Source organism: Tachyglossus aculeatus, chromosome X3, assembly GCF_015852505.1.
Source record: "Tachyglossus aculeatus isolate mTacAcu1 chromosome X3, mTacAcu1.pri, whole genome shotgun sequence".
In the NCBI taxonomy this organism is placed as follows: Eukaryota; Metazoa; Chordata; class Mammalia; order Monotremata; family Tachyglossidae; genus Tachyglossus; species Tachyglossus aculeatus.
In genome coordinates this window covers 24,306,331-24,327,764 of record NC_052099.1, presented here as the reverse complement: position 1 = coordinate 24,327,764, position 21,434 = coordinate 24,306,331, and the positions used below count along the sequence as shown (strand labels likewise).

The following is a 21,434-nucleotide window of genomic DNA, read 5'->3' as shown; positions in this document are numbered from 1 at the left end:
GTCCCACATGGGGTTCACAGTCATAATCCCTATTTTACAGATGAGGTAACTGAGGCACAGAAAAGTTAGTGACTTGCCCAAAGTCACACAGCTGACAGTTGGCGGAGCTGAGATTTGAACCCATCACCTCTGACTCCAAAGCCTGGGCTCTTTCCACTGAGTCACTCTGCTTCTCACTTATGACTGGAGGTTGGGGTATAGTGTGAAAGGAGTAAAGCAGCATGGCTCAGCGGAAAGAGCGAGGGCGTGGGAGTCAGAGGTCATGAGTTCAAATCCTGGCTCTGCCACTTGTCAGCTGTGTGACCTTGAGCAAGCCACTTAACTTCTCTGTGCCTCAGTTACCTCATCTGTAAAATGGGGATTAAGACTGTGAGCCCCAAGTGGAAAAACCTGATCACCTTGTAAACCCCCCCGTGCTTAGAACAGTGCTTTGTACATAGTAAGCGCTTAACAAATACCACCATTATTATTAAGAGGATGAGCAAATGTGTTTTAGGAAGACAACTGTGCTTCTACTGACTGCCTTTAAACCCAGCCTTCAAACCAAAAATGTAACCCTTAGCAATGCATCCTGATCCTTCCCCCCGCACCAGTGTTATTTTACTTTTAGTTCAACAAGATTATCTGATTTTTAAAGTAAATATTTCCATTTAGCTAAAGGGGAAAAAAACAAAAACATCATCAAACAGTTTATTGGGCTGTACTTTACAAGGCTATCTTGGCAGGTTAGAATTTATAAGGTTATTTGAACCTATGCGGTAAATGAAACCTGAAGCATCAAAAAAGGAGTTAGCTGAAACTACCTACAAACCTACAGTTGCTACACAAACTGTTAAGTATGTCATCTGAACTCTGGAAAAGTATTTTGAATTCTTTTCAATCTCATTCCCCCGTGACTTTCATGTCAAAGACAAATACCAGGGTATGGGAAAATGGTGAAAATAAGTGTGGCCTAAAAACTAATTGCAAGCTTATCTCCTAGCAATTTGGTGGTGTAGAAAATTAACTGCCTACAAGCAGTTCACCGGAAAATTTAGACCCTGATCATCTCTAAATAATCTTGGCTTCAAATGACCCCAAACAGTGTCTCTAATTAGAAGTAAAAGTATTGCAAATGCTGAGTGAAAATTTACGATCCTCAAGTAAGCAGCCAATTGCTAGTGGCTCTGTGGTAGGGAATATTTCAGTTCTTAAAGCCTTCTCTGCCGCAAGGAGTGTACTCCTGGTGAACCTTAGTCAAACTTTTTCCAATTTGCCTTTCTGACCTCTCCTAACATATCTTACTTCTCAGCTGTGTGTCTTTCATCATGGGCAAGAATGTTGCTACTGATGGAGACAGTCTAAATTTGTGGATGTAACAGAAATGGCTGATGCACAGTCAGTAATAAATATGGAACTCTTGTGAAGCTAAGGATAGACCTTCCTGCCCAGATTGGCTTGCCCCTTAAAGCCTCTTAGTAGCACCATCTCTATGAAGTTTCTGCTCAAGGAAGATACTTACTGCCTCATGCCGCTCTATACCAGGCAGATCTACTGCTGTGTCGGTCTCCAAAGGTTGACAGTTAATTAACCTTCATTATTTGAGATTGTGGTTCTCTCCACCTTTAAAGCCTCACCTTTTCCCTTGTGGAATTTGTATGGTTCCTTTCAGAATGCCATATTTGTCTGTTAGGTAGCATTACAATCCCCAGTAGATTGTAAACTTTTCAAGAACAGTGAGTTCAGAGTCTCCCAACCACTTAGTATGATGCTCTGCATAGTGTAGGCACTCAATAATTACTACTGGCCCATTCTTTATTGATGACCCAGTCAATGTAAGCTAAAAGGTGCCCAGCTGGCTAGAACCTAGTCAGAGTTTGAAGAATACTACTGATTGAAGAAAACTGTTGACTGAATGTCACTGGAATCACAGTGCATCTTTAGATGACAGCAAAATACAGCAGACATGATCTTTGCAGTGGATCAGATTCAGAAGTTCTGGGAACAGACCTCTATAATTTTCATCAACTTCAAGTAAGTATCTGACACTATCACTGGTTCAGATTAGGCATTATGTTTCAACACTAGTTGAATAACGTTTTAATTAAGTAAACGTTATGATTAATTAAAATCACATCATTCATAAATTAAAAGGTGGTGATAAGCTTAATACCCATGGGAGGCAAAATGATGAACCTACCCATGTGTGATGGGATCCAATTTAGCCAATTACACCTCCTCAATGGCACAACTTTTACCTATCTAAAAGGTGCACGTCTTTGGGACTCTTCAGGTCCTAGAATTTTCTCCTTTAAAGGCTGCCAAATGTAGGAATATGTCAAATTATTTTTCATGAATTTAAATCCCACAAGATATGAAAGTATGAAAGGTTCTCAAAATAATTCTGCAATTTTGTATTTGCCTATGTGGTTGGTAAACTGGGATTTCAAGAAGGATTACTCTCAAAATACCTTTATTAAAAATAAAAGATTCGGGTTGTGTCATGCCAACTGCCTATTTCTCCTACTAATAAAGATCTTCCATTTTTTATGGCTTCTACAGATAATATTTTCACCTTGCCTACAATCTCCCTGACGGATGCTTGTCTACCTTATCAGTTACAAAACATTAGCCCATGGCAGATGGAATAGTTGTAACCAGATTTCAAGTAAAGTCATGAGGAGTTAAAAAAGAAAAGAAAAATCCTAAAAAGGGAAAGCATAGAACTGAGTAAACGAACCCAGAAACAACTAGAAATGCAGTTTCCTCAATAAGCAAGTGAGAGATTATAACTTCTATCCATGTGGGAACTTTATAGTGTCTCTTGCTCTCAACAGTTCATTCTTGTAATTAAGGAGATGGAAACCCAATGTCTTTACATACCAGGCTCACAATGCTCCCAGGATTTCCTGGGAAGAACCACTGTGTATAAGAAAAAATAGTATAACCGTTTGTATATCAAAGCCTTAAGAGTGTTTTCCACTATTTGGACCTGTATTCTGGCTTCTGTAAAATTCTTCCACCGCTTATGTCCATAGATGGAAGTTTGCTGGACCCAGGTCAGGTATAAGAAAATAAGAAAAGCTCCTAGAAATCAAGGAGGGATGTGTGAGGGAGTTCCACATCAGCTCCATGGAAATTACTTCCTCTCTAGTGATTGCTGCTCTGGTCTCCACTTTCACAAGCCCACCCCCTTACCTCTGGGGTCCCCATTGCTTTTCACCTCCCTACCCCTCCTCCCCTCACTCAGAACTTGCCAACCTGTTATTTAGGTCCTCCTATATCTTCCTCTTCTATTCTACATTTACTTTTCTGTTTTCTATTTCTTGTTCAGCTCAACACTGCTGTGTTCCACTGGGCATCTCACAATCCCTGCTGCTGTTCCCAACCTCTTCCCTGACTGCATCCCCCCAGTTGCTTCCACAGCTGCAAAGCCTGAGGGCCAGGCCTGGACTGGGATGGTACTGGGGGAGGAAACGTGGTGGTAATGGAGGAAGTAGAGGTGGAAGTGAAGATAGAGGGGAAGGTCGGCAAAATTAAGGCGCTAACAGCTAACCTCTTGACCTTTGGTGTTTGCTTGCAGTTCCTGTCCCATACTACTCTCTTCCAACTTTTCCTCCCTGAGCCCTCCCTTGTCCACAGCAGCTCCACAGAAGGTATGAGGCTGCAAAGTGCCCATTCAACCTACTCCACACTGCAGTCATCAATGTTCACCTCAACCCCATGTGTCCCTGATGCATTTACATAACATTTTTCCAGTGCAGCTTGACTTGTGCTTTGCCATTGTGCTAGAAAAAAAATGAATGATAGAAGCCTTGGGAAAGGCATGCTGAGCTTGCACAGCATGATAGGTTAGTGATCATCCAATTTATGTTATTTCCATGTGTTAACAGATAGCGAGAATCTTTAATAGACTGATTTTATTGAATATGATCTATCTTTGCATCAATATTTCACCTCTGTTGATCAATAATCTCTGTGCCAGTCTATCCTACCAGTCATTATTATAATTGTGCAAATTACTCTAGTAGCATTAATTGACCATTTGCCTAAAGTTTCACTCTTCAATCTTAAGCAATTCACACTTAGTGCAAACATAATACCATCAAAGAACACATTTCAAAAGGAGGCTAGAATGAAGTTTGATGAAAGAGCAACAGAATACAACTGACCTCTATATTTTAGGTTAGTCCCTTCACCACATGTCAGCAGACCACCCTTAGACCAGTAACTTTTCTTTAGAAATAAGATTTCCATGTTCAGAAACATCATTTTCAATATTGCTTTTTCCTTCACTCTCTTTCTAGACTGTAAGCTCGTAGTGGACAGGGATGTGTCTCTTTATTGTTATCTTGCATTCTCCCAAGAGCTTAGTGCGTGCTTTGCAAGTGCAGTAAGTGATCAATAACTGATTGAATGACTGTATAATTGGAATGTACATAATACATTTACTTGTAAAAGGTATTATTCAAATGGATAACCATTTATCAATTTACCTATGACTATAGCCAAACATGCTCGTTCTTTTATTTGCGTTTTATTTTATTACCATATTGGACCATGCCATAGTATGACCGTGACACGTAGATGTGTTCCTCCATCACGTACCTGGCTGAAGCTCTGGATGGCAGCTCTGGCTTGACTGCTGCGGGCTGGGAGCTGAGATGGTGGGGTTTCACCAAGGGCAAGGGTCTGATTGCTGTGGTAGCTGGATGAATACTGGAAAGACCCTTCAGGTTTAGAATTGAGCTGAAGTGCACTCTGGGAGAGAAGGCTGGGCCCTGTGTTGAAAGTAATTTGCAACAGTTACTGACAGTATCAGTGAAGCTGAAATGACATGTATTATTTATCAGGAGTAGCCTAGCAATAGCACACACATTATGAATGCAACTATTTATGCGCTGACTTTTTGTAATTCATATCAGGCTGTAAAATATCATTTCAATGCTACAGTTAAACTCAAAATGAATTTTTTCAATTCGGGGGGAATCTTGTTTGTAATCAGTCAATTTGTATCACAGAAAATTTTCATGAGTAAATAAGAAATTATTTTCTCCTCTCATACTGATTGCAGCAAATGCATTTAAATTCATTCCAAGTAGATGTTTTACTTTGCGTCATTTGCTTTAATGTCCTTAATTACAACCAATTGTTCACCTGATCAACTTCCCATCCCTCCTAACACCAAACCCACAAACCATTTTTTACTTTAGAATGAAAATTTGTTGTGGGAAGGGAATATGTCTGTTTACTGTTATATTGTACTCTCCCCCAAACACTTAACGCAGTGCTCTGCATACATTAAGCACTCAATAAATACGATTGACGGACTAGAACTTCATTCTGGGTACGATGCTATAATACTGTCATGCCTGATATTTGCCCTACCCTCAGCCCCACCACACTTAAATGTCTTTCTCCCTCTAGAGACTGTAAACTCCTTGTGGGCAGGGGATATGTCTACCATCTATGTTGTATAGTACTCTCCCAAGTGCTTAGTACAGTGCTCTGCACACAGTAAGCCCTCAAACACCATTGACTGATCTAACTCACTGCTGAGTAGCTCAGAAATATCACTGGAGAAGAAATTCCACTCCTCACCTATTCCCAAGTCATCAAAAGGCCATACATTTCAATTAAAAGTCAGTAAGATACTGAATATTTTAAAATGACATCAGGAAGGGATGTTTAAAAGAAGAACTAATACTTTCTTTGCATTCAGTAAATGTTTTGTGAAGATGCTAAATGACAATCAGAGAAACAACAAAACAACAGAGCAGAATTCTTCCCTTTAAAAACAACTCAAGTTGAAGACTCATTCTTGACAAGTAGCAAGTTATTTCTTGACATTTTGATCGTCTTCAGAAACACTAATTATAGGCTGTTTTAATTTCAAATGCCCTGTCAAAACAGTTATAAGAAATAAATTATGATAATAGCAGTTCCATAACAGCAAAAAGAGGGGATGGGGTGGAGAAGGAAGGTCCCTTAATAACCTACAAATATGCCTGAGAAAATAAATTCTAAACTTTTGCACTTCTGTTTTTTTTTTTTTAAGAACAGACAGGATAAAAACCAAAGGCACAACAGACATAGGAGACAAGATTGGGACTCTTTGGAGGTAATATAAATTAATGACCGGGGGGAGAAGAGGGAGGAAATTGTGAAAAAGTATAACCATCTAAATGCAGAAAAGGAATTGAATTGAGATGCCATGAATATGATAAGAATCAATTTGTCAAGGAAGGGAGATAAAAAATATAAATGGCTTGAGCCAAGAAATCAATTGAAAAAGCTTAGAAGAACTATAAGGGTGGGATCCACCAAATATTTGAAATATAAGCTGAAATATTTCTATCCCTTGAGACAGCTGCATCCAGCCAGAGGACCTTCAAATGAAACTTACTTGGGGGGAAGTCTATCCTTCTGGTCCCTACATCCTGAATTCTGAGGGTTTTCAACTTGGCCAACACTCAGAACCATCTCACGGGCAATTTAAACTGGCTTCTCACAGACAAGTTGGGTGATCAATTAAAACGGCCAGTAGCCCATTTATGGCGCACCATTTTTAAATCTAACTGCCAGGATAATGGAGAAGAGTGCAGGGGAGGTTGTGGAATCATTACAGGAAGGATCAATGACTCAAGGATGGCTTAGTCACAGTAACAGCATTGTCATGCAAAAGGTTTGCATCAAGAAACCTATTCTCTGTCCCTCACAAATGAGGGATCCTAGCTTCAAAGCAATTGTAGGTTTTTTTTAAAAAGTCCAGTCTGCTATCACCCCTCCAACACTTTCCTTCCAAAGAGCAGGAAACTGTTTGTTTCTGTGTTTCTAGAAGGAGAGAGGAACCCCAGAGAATAGACTGGAGATGGAGATGGGTAGGAATGGAGGGTCTTATGCCATAGCCCAGAGACTCAGATGGTTCACAAACTCCAGCCACCAACACTAACTGTTCCCTCATGCCTTCACCTCCCCGACTGCTTCTGAATCTAAAAATTCCAGAAATAGTGGAAGCATACAATTCTCCTGCCCTATACCTCTTTATTTGGGGATGGGGGAAGGGTGCTAGAAAGGGTTGCCACCAGATGCTTCAATTTAGCTAGGACTGGGACTGGTTGGCCATATAGATGAGCACTATCGCCTGAGAGCAATTATTTTCCCAGGCCAAACTGAATTGCTAGATTTCTCCCTGCTCTCTTCCCTGATAATACATGCCAAAGGCCAGCAAAAATTAAACGTCTTTTCTTTAATGGGAAATAAAATATGCAAAAATAAATTAGAGATTTATTTCCATCCCTACGGATGACTGGGAAAGGGGGTAGAAATTTCATGCAAACCAACTGTGAAACAAGAAAAAAAACCTGAACATGAATTCTAAAAATAAATAAATTTCCTCTGAGATAGTAAATACATTAATTTTGTTCTTTTCATCTCTAGTCAGTGGTCCCACCACATCTTGAGGCCCAGACCTATGAAACTGCACCAGATCAACTTCAGATACTGTCACCTACATGGGACTCCTTAGGACTCTGCATCACTTTCTGCTCTATTTCCTCTCCCTATGAATCACTCTGAAGTAGGCTGGATTCCAAACATTTTATATCACATTGAAACCTCAACAACTTTGCCAGTGACTTCCCCCTCTCTCCAGGGGATTCCTTTTAGACAAAACAAAATCTAAAACTACAGCGATGCTTCCAGAAACTTAACCATCTCACAGGATTCTAGCTTTCTTCGGTATTTATTCAGACCCTATAACTTTGTGTAATTTTGGTGAGTGGTATCATTGGCAGTTATGAAATACAATCATAGGTGGAATTCTCCACTCATCTTTCTAAGCCTTTAAACTTTGACTTCATTCCCAGAAACCCTGCATATCACAGATGGAAATGATTTGTTTTTCACTTGGATAATGACAAATTCTCTCTTTCAAAGAGGAAAAAATAATATCTTTAGGTGGAGACAAATGATTTGCAATCAACTCCTAACTAAAATTACTTAACACTAGTTCTTGCAGAACCTTCTCAGTACTCCAAGGCACGAGCTCTGCAGCTCAGTCAAACATTGATCAGTTGAGAACTGACAGTTAGAGATGTTGGAGCAACAAACACATCTTGAATTGAGAAGGGATCAGAGAAAGGAAGCACCAAAAAGTTTCAAAAGCATAGAACACTACAAAGTTTTAAATTTCTGACAAGGTGATCAATCAAATTTCTGTGAGGTTGGAAAGGGTATGCATTTCATTTTCTACACTTCTGGGTTCATTTGTTCGTGTTCCTCCCATATTCAGTCTGTCTCTAAAGCCTGTCAGTTTTTCTTCCATGATAATTCGGCTCCTTCCCTTCTCACTCCATGACTACCAAACCCATACTGTGAGCCCCAAGTGGGACAATCTGATCACCTTGTACCCTCCCCAGTGCTTAGAACAGTGCTTTGCACATAATAAACTCTTAACAAATGCCATCATTATTATCAGAGAAGCAGCGTGGCTCAGTGGAAAAAGCACGGGCTTGGGAGTCAGAGGTCATGGGTTCTAATCCCAGCTCTGCCACTTGTCAGCTGTGTGACTTTAGGCAAGACACTTAACTTCTCTGGGCCTTGGTTCCCTCATCTGTAAAATGGGGATTAAGATTGTGAGACCCAAGTGGGACAACCCGATCACCTTATATCCCCCCAGCACTTAGAACAGTGCTTGGCACATAGTAAGTACTTAACAGATACCATTATTATATCATGTCCTCATCACATCCTGGAGGTGATGGCATCAACCTCCTTACCAGTCTGTTTACATTCTACTGCCTGAACATTGGGTTTACAGTCTTGATTCCCTTCTCACAGATGAGGCAACTGAGGCCCAGAGAAGTGAAGTGACTTGCTCAAGGTCACACAGTAGACAAGTGGAGGAGCTGGGATTAGAACCCAGGTCCTCCTGACTACTAGGCCCAAGCCCTTCATTCTGCTGCTAACCCTAATTTTTTTCTTTTTCTTTTTTTTTTTCAGGAGGCAGGAAATGCGAGTATACAAAGGTCATATAATTCCATGGTTTCAGGGAAAGTCTTGATTTTTCTCAAAGGAATATCACAGTCATCCAACATGTTTTCTTGAATAGTTAACTGTTTTCAGAGGCATACTGGCTACCTTTATAAAATATTCATTCTCTTCTATGCTCACAACTTTTAAAGTATTCAGAAAATCTTTAAAGATCATCACCTAAATAAGCAAGGTGAGAACTTCAATTAACAATACTTATTCAAGGGTTATGCTCTATTGCTAGTGATATCTACTGAAATAGCCATATTGTCAGAAAACCTTTAAAGATCATCACCTAAATAAGCAAGGTGGGAACTTAAATTAACAATACCTATTCAATGCTTATGCTCTATTGTTAGTGATATCTACTGAAGTAGCCATATTGACTTTATGCCTTATTTTCTTAACCACATGTTTATAGGTCAAAGAAAGGATTTTCAAAGCTTACTTTCGCTAGTTGAATAGTCCTGTGGATCAAGTATTCCCGACTCCTGCAGGGATCTAATACAGGAGTCCACCAGCTCAAGACCAGTCGTGAGCTCATCCTCTATGTCCTTCTGGCCATCTGTAACAAATTTTTATTACAGTTAAGTGTACACATGACAAATTACTATTTGGGGGCAGGTTTTGCATCTACTAACTCTGTTGTAGTGTACTCTCCCAAATGCTTAGCACAGTGCTGTGCACATGAGAAGCACTCAATAAATACCATTTATTGGATGATTATTAAGGTCTATGCATGATTGATTAATACTTAGAAAGACCACAGAATTTTAGAAACAGGCCTAGAAAATTCAGCAATATTTATCTGATTACAATCATAAATATACTGCTAATATATTGTTATATTATATATTGTTAATGATGTGCATATAGCCATAATTCTATTGGTTCTGACGATTTTGACACCTGTCTCCATGTTTGTTTTGTTGTCTGTCTCCCCCTTCTAGTCTGCGAGCCCATTGTTGGGTAGGGACCGTCTCTATATGTTGCCAACTTGTACTTCCCAAACACTTAGTACAGTGCTCTGCACACAGTAAGCACTCAATAAATACGATTGAATGAATGAATGAATATTGCACTCCCTAGTTAACGAGCATTTAAGCCAGTGACAATCAATTTCGCACTGGGACTAATAAAAATTGCCAATGACCTGACCAAAGACTTAAAATCTTTCCAAATCACAAAACTCCTAAAAAGAAGACAGGTATTGACTAAGTCTAAGTATGTCAATATCAACTCATGCTACTGTCTGTCTTCCTTAACAAGAAGAATTTAAATTCTTACCAACATTTGTACCCTACCTTGTGTTTGCCAGTGAAACTGCTCTTCTGTTGAGCTGTAAATAAAAAACAGAAACAAAATTATAGTATATTTGTCTGAAAAACTGAGGCGTGATTACGTGCCAATAAAGTATGTTATCGAAAAAATGATCAGCGAGGAACCATTGGCTTTTATTCAAAACTCTCTGGAAAGTGACCTCATTTTACCAAAATTAATTTTTAGGAATTTAAATCTTATGAATTTAATATAAATATATCAATCCCCACTGGATGCAATGAACTTATTTTTTTGCTTGTTCAACAATTACCATGGTAGAAGAACTAGAATGGAAAAAGTATGCTCATCAAAAATATTTCCTATCACATATTACCAGCATTTGAATAGGATTCCTTACAGTGCTACACTTATTTTTTGAAATGAGAGTTTGAAATTTGTCTTGTAGGCTTTGCAAGGAATACTGAGAAACAACTGATGCAGCCTTGACCTCTCTCCTCTGCAGTCTTGGATTTTCCTCCTGCCTTCAGGACACCTCTACCTGGCTGTCCCGCTGACATCTCAAACTAAGCATGTCCAAAATAGAACTCCTCATCTTCCTACATAAACCGTTACGTCTCCAAAACTTTCTCATTATTGTAGGCAACATAACCATCTTCCCTATCTCAAAGCCAATGTATCCAAACTGCATCAATCTCCTTGTTGGTCTCTTGTCTCTCCCCACTCTGGTGAGTTTATCCTTCACTCTTCTGCATGGATCACTTTTCCAAAAAAACCCAAAAAACCCCCACTCAGTCCACATCTCCCCATTCCTCGAGAACCTCCAAGGTATCCATCCACTTCCACATCAAACAGAAACTCCTTATCTGTTTCGAAGCACTCAATCAGCTGGCCCTTTCTTGCCTTGGTTTGCTGATTTCATCTTACAACACAGTCCGCACAGCCCATTCCCCTCACATCACCACGAACCCCTTGTCCACATCTTCTAGACTGTGAGCCCGCTTTTGGGTAGGGACTGTCTCTATGTGTTGCCGACTTGTACTTCCCAAGCGCTTAGTACAGTGCTCTGCACACAGTAAGCGCTCAATAAATACGACTGATTGATTGATTGATCTTCCCTGTGGCATGGAACTTCCTCCCCATTCATGTATAACAGATCACCACCCTCCCTTCCTTGAAAGCTTTATGAAAATTACAACTGCTCCAAAAGGCTTTCACTGCCTAAGCCCTCATTTCTTCTACTCCGTTTCCCTTCTGTGTCACCTATAAACCCCTGATATTCACCCCACCCTCAGCATTTATGTACAAATTTGTGATGTATTTCAATGTTTGTAAGCTCATGTAAGCTGTAAGCTCCCTGTGGACATGGAATGTGTCTGTCAACTCTGGTGTATGGCACACAGTAAGACCACAGTAAATGGTCTAGGGGAAAAAGCATGGGCCTGGGAATCAGATAAGCAGGGTTCTCTAATCCCAGTTTTGCCACTTGCTTATTGTGTGACTTTAGGAAAAGTCACAACTTCTCTGTGCCTCAGTTTCTTCAACTACAAAATGGCGATGCAATAACTGTTCTCCCTCCTACTTAGACTGTGAGTGCCATGTGGGGCAGGGACTGTGTCTTACCTAATTTGTATTTACCTCAGTGCTTAGAACAGTCCTTGACTCAGAGTAAGTGCTTTACAGATACAATAATAATAATAATCATAACAATAGTAAATGCTCAGTGAATACCATTGATTGATAATGGTAAAGAAGATTTAGAAAGTATTTTATTCTCATGTCAAATCCTTTGCATATTTCGTGGGAAGTTTTCCTTATGCAAAAACATTTTTACAGTAAAAATACACTAATGTATCCTTTCCCTGGGGTGTAACAGGTATGAAATATGCCAGAACATCATTGTTCTGAGGGAGTTCAAGTCATATATTTGGGAAGCAGTGTGGCTCAATGGAAAGAGCATGGGCTTTGGAGTTAGAGGTCATGGGTTCAAATCCCGGCTCTGCCAATTGTCTGCTATGTGACTTTGGGCAAATCACTCAACTTCTCTGTGCCTCAGTTACCTCATCTGTAAAATGGGAATTAAGACTGTGAGCCCCCCATGGGATAACCTGATCACCTTGTAACCTCCCCAGCACTTAGGACAGTGCTTTGCACGTAGTAAGTGCTTAGTAAATGCCATCATTATTGTTGTTATTATTATTATTATATACCTGGGGATATGAGCATCAATAGTATTTATTAAGAACTTACTCTGGGTAGAGCACTGTCCTACGTACTTTGGAGATTACAATAGAGTTAGTAGACAAAGTCCTTGTCTGCCTTCAAATAGCTTATAATCTAGCAGGAGAGACAGACACTAAAATAAATGAAAAGTAGGGGGAAGAAACAGAGTTTAAAAGCATAAAAATAAGTATTTTTAGGGTGGGAAGGGGAGTGACTACCTAAGCGTTATGGTGATATGGAAGTGCTAAAGTGCCATTATTGGGAAAATGGGGTGGGAATTTAGAAATTAAACAGGAAAATCCTTCTGAAGGTATGACTTCAGAAGGATTTTGAAAATGAGGAGAATGAATCAAAAGTACTTATTGAGCACTTGCTGTGTGCAGACCACAGTACTAAGTACTCTTTAGCTTGTTTAGCTTTGCAATTAATCAAGAGTTATTTAAGTGTTTACTTAACATTGTACTATGCTTAATGCACTAAAGCTTGCCATTAAACTTTAGCCCCATGTTATCATTCACAACCAAGCCTATCTTTAAAAATACAAATAGAAAACGAAGTATGCTTGAAAACTGACTTTGTGTCCAACAGAAACGTGCCTGAGAGTTTGGATTTTTTTTTTCTGGATAATCATATAAACGTATGGTGAGTAATAAGAGTTAAGAAATTTACTTAGAATGTGCATATGCTACATCCATTCTCCCGTTCTGTATGTCAGTGACTGGAAAGAAATTTCACTCTGTCAGCAATGAGCATTGCTTAGATAATAATCTAGGTACAATTGTTTTACTACATCTGTTTCTCTTTTCAAGAAGCTGATGTGAATAAATCATCTATTTCATGAGTGCAAAAGCATTTCAAGTCTCCAATTTTCACTGTGGAGGCACAAACTGAATAAACTCATTAAAAAATTAGATTGCAAATCTTTGAATCTGTTTCTCAGAAATATATGTTTGACATTAATGAATATAGGGTCTTTCCTTTTAAAGTCACTTTCACTTCATGAAGCATGTTAATGGCTTAACCAATCCATTAGAAGGAAATTGGGTTTGAAATGATCTGACTAGTAGCAATGATTTAAGAAAAGGTAGCTATAAACACAAGGTAAATTCCAATAATTTCAGTTTGTTTTACTAAAGCTTAATAAAACCAGAAGTGCTAGAACTATCTTTGAAGTTTATATCCAGAAGATTGAGGGGTTGGGGGGCATCTTATTTGTAGTGTTCCCTAATATAATTATTAGCTGGAATTGAGGCTCAAAGTGCTAAAGAGGAATTTGTACACTCAATGAAGTAGCTCCCTATTGTTAAGAATGTTGTACAAATACAGGTTTGAACAGTAGAATTTTTTAAAAATCTTCCAATATATAAAATTATGAAGTTGTTTGAAAACTCATGCTTATCTTTGTTCAATATTGTGGTCTTCACTAGAAATGCTTCAAACAACTTCATAGCTTTGTATTTTGGGAGGTTTTTTTTAAAAATCTACAGCTCAAATCTGTTTCGGAAAATTTCTGAACAGTAAACTACTTCATTGAGTGTATTTCTGACACAGTCACCCAACACAGCATGACTTCTGGATTTTGGCACCTGGAGCTAAAAGGAAGAGAAGCAACACCGATTTACCTTAGTCCCCATACCCTACACAGTTCTAGAAAGTTAGTCTATTTCTCTGACTTTGCTCCCACCTAAATTAATGAAAGTGAAACAAATATTGGGGCCAGAGGCCCAGTGTCAAAAAGCAAATAAATGCATTGGCTCACCCTACTCAACTAAAATCTATTAACTTCCACCCCATCTGCTTGCACTTTAGAGCCAAAGACCAATTTCTTTACAAAATGTGTTCTTCTGGTCACTGCTATAACAGGAGCTTCTCTCCATGACCTTATCACTTCGGTAAGACTGCTCAGAGAGGTTGCATTTTTGTACTCTTCAACATAGAGATTGAAAATAGCCCAAGTGTGATATTCAGTATACTTAATTAAGCTGCTTTAATCTTTATAGGCAAAGTAGCCATTTAGTAATTCACATAGCAAAGTATTTCACCACTACCTCTATCCCAGATTCAATACGTAAAGAAGCAACATGGCCTAGAATAAAGAGAATGGGCCTGGGAATCAGAGGATGTGAGTTCTAATCCCAGCTCTGCCACAAGTCTGTTGCGTGACCTCGGGCAAGTCACTTAACCTCTCTGTGCCTCAGTTACCTCATCTGTAAAATGGGGATTAAGACTGTGAGCCCCATGTGGGACAACCTGATCGCCTTGTATCCTCCCCAGCGCTTAGGACAGTGCTTGGCACATAGTAAGTGCTGAACAAATGCCATTATATGTGTGTGTATATATATATATATATATATATATATATATTTAAGACTGTGATTCTCATTTGGGACAAGGACTGTGTCCAAACTGATTGCCTTATATCTACCCCAGTGCTAAGAAAAGTGGTTGCACATAGTAAACACTTAACAGATACCACAAGCATGATTATTATTATTATTATTATTATTATTAAATTAGATAGGGACCAAGTCTTCTTTTGTTTTAGGCAAGGCAAAATGTTAACCATAACTACTGTTACCAAGTTTGCTACCAAGCACTCTTGACTGGCTTCATGAAAATGAAAAGGAGAGCTAATAGTTTCCCATAGGAAATAGTATAAGGTGCATGTCTGCATTCCCCAAATCAAAAAGATTGACCGAAACAAAGTAGATGCACTACAAAACAGTGACAAAAACAATAATTACTTGTCCAAATAACAATGCCAATGTCCAAATAATGAAACATTTTGAATTGAGTTTTTTATATGACGTACTTAATCTTAACTTTTGTTCAGCAAAAAGGCACCTTGTGCTAATAGATTTGTCATTATGACTGCTAAATAATTGTCATTATCTATGCTACACTGTAATGGATTTGAACAACTACAAAGTCAGTCAAAATATATCAAAGGGCATAAACCAACCTAAATTCAGCCTCTCTGAAGCACTGGCCTTGAGTGAGAGAGTACTAGTAAATAATGCCAGCATGAAAATGTAACAGCACTAATGTAAAAGAATGCTAAAAGAAGAGCATTGTATCAAGAGTTGGATATACAATATTTCACCCGACATGCCATAATCTTCACAGACACAGAGAAGCAGCGTGGCTCAATGGAAAGAGCACGGTTTTGGGATTCAGAGGTCACGGGTTCAAATCCCAACTCCACCAATTCTCAGCTGTGTGACTTTGGGCAAATCACTTCACTTCTCTGGGCCTCAGTTCCCTCATCTGTAAAATGGGGGTTAAGACTGTGAGCCCCACGTGGGACAACCTGATCACCTTGTATCCTCCCCAGTGCTTAGAACAGTGCTTTGCACATAGTAAGCGCTTAACAAATGCCATCATTATTATTATTACTATATCTCTTCTTCTGGGACCCCAGTGCAGGTCATGGTAACTGCAAGGACCAAAAGCATGTTATTGCCTATAACTAAGTATAGTACAATACCTGCAGAAATAAACACAGTAATTCTAAGAAGCCTGGGATCTAAACAACCTGAAATGGTAGAAATTATTTTTGCAAACAAATACTGGTTCAAAGGAGTTCCTTCTGCATTTCTTTTTCTAGTTGCAGGGAAGCAGCATGGCCTAGGGGAGAGAGAATGAGTCTGGGAATCAGAAGGAGCTGGGTTCTAATCCCAGTTCAGCCACTTGTCTGCTGTGCAACCTTGGGGCAGTGACTTCACCTCCTGTGCCTCATTGCCTCATATGCAACATGGGGGTTAAGGCTATGAGTTCCACGAGGGACTGTGTCCAACCTGGTTAGCTTGTTTCTACTGTGCCTGAAACTTAGTAAATGCTTAACAAATTTTATATATATATGTATATATATATATATATATATACATATATATATATTTTAAAAGGGATAGTTAAACTCCAGTAGTCATCAGGGGAGTGCCCAGTAAATCAAATAGTTTTTGCACTGCACTGCACTGGGGACTTAATACCATTAGATTCTAAGCATCTTAAGGACAGGGTCAATAAACTAAAATTTATATAGCACTAATGATGAAGATAACAAGAGCAACAATCCCCATTTTATGCTTGCACTCTGCTTTGAGAAACATTCTCAACTGCCAAAGAAATTTTCTATGCATCAACCTCTAACAGACATGCTGCACCCTAGCATTCTGATTGACACTATTTCTGCTGACAGTACTTTTGTGTGACAGAAGTGAGTACAGAGTTTAGAAGGCTGAGCATTAACTTGGCATGAGAATCTTCTCAAAGTAAATAATCATTATTAACAGTAAGTATAATGAGCTTATTGGAAGCAAGGCCCTGTAAATGTTTCATGCATACAAAGCTGGTAAAAAAAAGTAGTTTGGACATTGAGGAGTATAAATCTAAGGAAAAGACCAGGTGACAAATTGACAAACATATAGTAGCTAAATGAAAATGAGAGTAGACATGAATAATAAGCACAGGTGAATAAACGAATCGATAATACATAATTACAGTAAATGCCTTGGGCATATATGTATGTATGGGGGCCCATGTCTTCCTTTCCAGCACTTAGAACAGTGCTTTGCACACAGCGCTTAACAAATGCCAATTATTATTATTATTTGCACCTAGCCAGAATAAAACTGATCAATAATTTTAAACCATAATCTGTAAGACAAGGCCAATTTTCCTATTCTAATTCATTTCCTCAAAATATGAACATTAAAACAGAACATTCTGCATGTCAATGTATTATTTGGGGAAATGCATTACTTTCATCAACCTTGGAAAGCATTAAACTTTATCTCCATTCCTTCAGGATGATTGGAAAAAAGATCAAATCTAAGGCATATTATAACTTAGTTCCTTCTCTTCCCTTATCTTTAGAGCCACAGTCTGGCAATCTTCCTATACCGATTAAGGGAGCAAACATATATGGAATAAAATTTCTTGTCTACCCAGGTGTAAGCATGAGTATAAAACAGCAAACCAGGAAAAAAGGAATAGTGCTGTAAATGACCTGGTTAGCAGACAGGTAAGTGGATGCTTGAAGTATCAGATGATCTGTTGGCAAAATGGTGGGTTGTGGGGGCTAGAAATGACAGTGGAGAAAAGAAGCAAGGAGGATACTTAGTAGGAGAAGATTGGGAAGCGGTGACAGAAATAGACTAGGTCAGAGCGTCTCTTTTCTTTATTCCATGTTTGTCCCATTTGCATTTATTTTCCATTCTGGGGGCTTGGCAAACTGATTTGTTTTATGACAGAAATGAAACACCCCCCACCCCACCCCGCAAAAAAATAAATAAAAATAAACAACAACAAACAAACAAAAAAAAAAAACATGAAGAAGGGATCCAGAGAGCCTATTCAACCCACTTGTCATCAGGAAGGAACACATCCAAACTCAGGAACACATACCAGAGTTTAACAACCTGATTCAGCCGTGGGAGCTATGATTGCTTCCATTGAAACATGCTATAAAGATGTTTCCTTTTGCCCTGCCTATTCGGGGACTGGGTCAGGGGTGGGGTTGGAGGGGAGATCTTTTGTTTAATTGTAAAAGCACCTAAGGAAAAATGTTGGAGCCCAAGGAATATCTCCGTTCAATTACTCTGTTGTTCATTAGGAAACCTTTAATGCATTTTCATTACTGACCTTTGAAGCATATATTGGTATTTTTAGACATTCATTTTTTTTTACTGGATTCATATCATTTTATTTCTCCAAAGAGCTCAAGGCTCTGAGATTTTAACAATATGGAACCTCTTCATCATCATCATCTGTCAAAACAGCTATCAAGAGCCTTTCACTACACACTGAATTACAGACGAAAAACCAGGGCCAGGTTTCAGGATGGATTATACAATTGCACAATGGCTGGTTCTGCTTCCAAGTGGAGCTGGTGAATTGTGCATAAGCAAGTGCCCCGAAATCCTGTTTCTATCAGAGTTTAAGTAACAACCTTTCAAAGAGGGATGAGCTTCACAAGCCCATGTCACCCATGTTGAAATCTCGGCAGGGATGTCCTAGTTCCAGTAACAATTTATTTCCCTCCAAGGACAATAAACAGACATAAATGATTTGTGTCCTCATTCTTTTTACTTTCTCAAAGCCAGCCTTGTTTTGAATAAAAGAGTGCCCACCTTGAATAGTTGAGCAAAAAGGACTCTGAAGTGAATTGAGTCTCCTGTATTTCAAAAACGCTCACAGGAAATTAGAAACATAGCACATTGGAAAGCACCTACAGTGAACAGTAATTAATTTTCAGATGCCACAGAGGAAAAAGAAAAGGAAAGAATGAGATTTGACTAAGGTGCTCAATGCATTCACACAATGCAGGGATATAATATTTATAAATACACACAGAGGATTGTTCTGGGTCTGAATACCTTCCACAGGGGCGGCTTATCCAATTACGGATTGCCCAGGCCCTCTGTTTCTCCATGTCCTCCTTTCTGTTTTTATTTTTTTGAGGGAGAGGGGAGAGGTGTTGGAGAAGGGAAGAGGAGGGGAAGGGCACTCCCAGCCCTTCTGGATGAGCATGAGAAGGGACAGAGAGGTGGAATGAAGATCAGTTGTATCTGTTTAATCCATATCAAGCAGCATGGCTCAGTGGAAAGAGCATGGACTTCATGCTCCATGCTGCTGCCCGGATTATCTTTGTCCAGAAACGCTCTGGGCATATTACTCTCCTCCTCAATAATCTCCAGTGGCTACCAATCAATCTGCGCATCAGGCAGAAACTCCTCACCCTGGGCTTCAAGGCTGTCCATCACCTCGCCCCCTCCTACCTCACCTCCCTTCTCTCCTTCTACAGCCCAGCCCGCACCCTCCGCTCCTCCGCCGCTAATCTCCTCACCGTACCTCGTTCTCGCCTGTCCCGCCATCGACCCCTGGCCCACGTCATCCCCCAGGCCTGGAATGCCCTCCCTCTGCCCCTCCGCCAAGCTAGCTCTCTTCCTCCCTTCAAGGCCCTGCTGAGAGCTCACCTCCTCCAGGAGGCCTTCCCACACTGAGCCCCTTCCTTCCTCTCCACCTTGTCCCCCTCTCCATCCCCCCCATCTTACCTCCTTCCCTTCCCCACAGCACCTGTATATATGTTTGTACATATTTATTACTCTATTTATTTATTTATTTATTTTACTTGTACATATCTATTGTATTTATTTTATTTTGTTGGTATGTTTGTTTTTTTTTCTCTGTCTCCCCCTTTTAGACTGTGAGCCCAATGTTGGGTATGGACTGTCTCTATATGTTGCCAATTTGTACTTCCCAAGCGCTTAGTACAGTGCTCTGCACATAGTAAGCACTCAATAAATATGATTGATTGATTGATGGACTTGGGAGTCAGGTCATGGGTTCTAATCCCGGCTCTGCCACTTGTCAGTTGTGTGACTTCTCTGTGCCTCAGTTCCCTCCTCTGTAAAATGGGGATTAAGACTGTGAGTGCTTGGCACATAGTAAGCTCTTAGCAAATACCACCATTATTATTATTATCAGCTGATGCTCTAAATTATTTGACGTGGGAGAAGGGCTTCGGTTTTCTGATAATAATGGAGAATTCCACTGATCCATACAATTGATCCCATTTCAAGGTCCTATCCTTCCACTCAGGAAATGGCAGGTCAGACTGCTTTAAAGTTGGCTTGAGCCTGGTGCCAGAAAGGGTCAAAAAGAACATCAGTTTCTGCCTTGTTGGAAACCTCCCCCCAAATCCTGAGAAATGTTAAGGCTGCTCAGCCACAGCTGAGCTGTGCGTTCCGGACATCCATGCCATAACATGGATGCATTAGTGCACTATGTGACTTGGCTTGAAGTCCTGACTTGGTCGGCCAAAGCCCTGCAGTACCTCTCTGACTGTGACTAAAAAGGCAAGCCCAGGAGGGTTGGTGGAAGGATGATATTCTCTTCTTCCTCACTGGAAGGAAGTCTTAACAACCTCCCCGCCCTGACTTATGGTAGCAAAAGGGAAAAACAGGTTGAGTAGTGAATGTTGAAAAGAACCTCCCATGTCCCACCTGAAAGGAAAGATACAGTAAGCTTCTCATGCGTCACTCCGCCGGGCACCAAGATTGTTTTTTTAATTAAAAAGAATGTTTTGTGTCTTCTTTAACGTCCAGGGAATCGCATGAAGACAAACTTTAGTGCCGGTACTCTTGCCTGTTGTGAATCTGCACCAGAACATTCTTAATTTTCTTTTTCAAATGCTTAGATATCAAAAGCATCAGTCTACACTGTAATGCATTCTAACTTCTCGCTCCCAGCCTTTTCTAAAATGTAATAAAGACCAAGTTCTATGAGGGATTTGTTAGGGTTTTTTTTTTTTTTTTCGAGAAAGCAATGGTTGTATATGAACTCAAAAAAAGGACAATATGAAACGTAGTCAATTGCCTCTTTTTTGGGGGGGGGCGGCTTGATGTTCAATTTCTGTTTCTGATTTTAAAAAAAAGTTATCTGGTTTGGGTAATGAAAGTACAACCCAAAATAAGAATGACAGACATGACTTTAGTGCATTGCACAGCCATGTTTCCAAGCAGCAAGGCTTAGTGCAAAGAGTCAGGGGACCTAGCTAATAACCCTGGCTCTGCAACTTCTCTGCTACAGAACCATGGGCAAGTAACTAAAAAAGATGTTCAAAAAAAGATTGTCGATAAAAAACAAACAAAAAATAAAGCCGTGAAGAAGCCAGAGCCTTAGTTGGACCTTGTGTTTCCAAGCTCTGCTCCAAGGAGTAAGACCAAGAACAACCCTGGAAGGTTGTGAGATCAATTCTCAATTCTGGAGTTCTTTCACTGCCACTTCTCCTTAGACCCCCAAAACTGCTCGTCCTCAATTTTTCTCTCCGATAAGTGAATTGTCATATTATTCAACCTCTCCTATAACCCTGAACTTCTCTGACCTCACCGTGTCCCCTCAAAGCCCTCCTTCTATTT

General features: G+C 39.7%; 1 protein-coding gene across 3 annotated transcripts in view; it reads right to left on the bottom strand.

Moving 5' to 3' along the window:
* CTNND2 (catenin delta 2) overlaps window positions 1–21,434 on the bottom strand; it is a 483,758-nt gene that overhangs the window by 235,096 nt on the left and 227,228 nt on the right. For all 3 annotated transcript variants that reach the window (XM_038770310.1, XM_038770311.1, XM_038770312.1), the window contains 3 exons: window positions 10,317–10,351; window positions 9,461–9,577; window positions 4,588–4,760 (listed from right to left, as the gene is read on the bottom strand). In XM_038770310.1, the coding sequence (XP_038626238.1) occupies window positions 4,588–4,760; window positions 9,461–9,577; window positions 10,317–10,351 (325 nt within the window). The remainder of the gene's footprint in view (window positions 1–4,587; window positions 4,761–9,460; window positions 9,578–10,316; window positions 10,352–21,434) is intronic.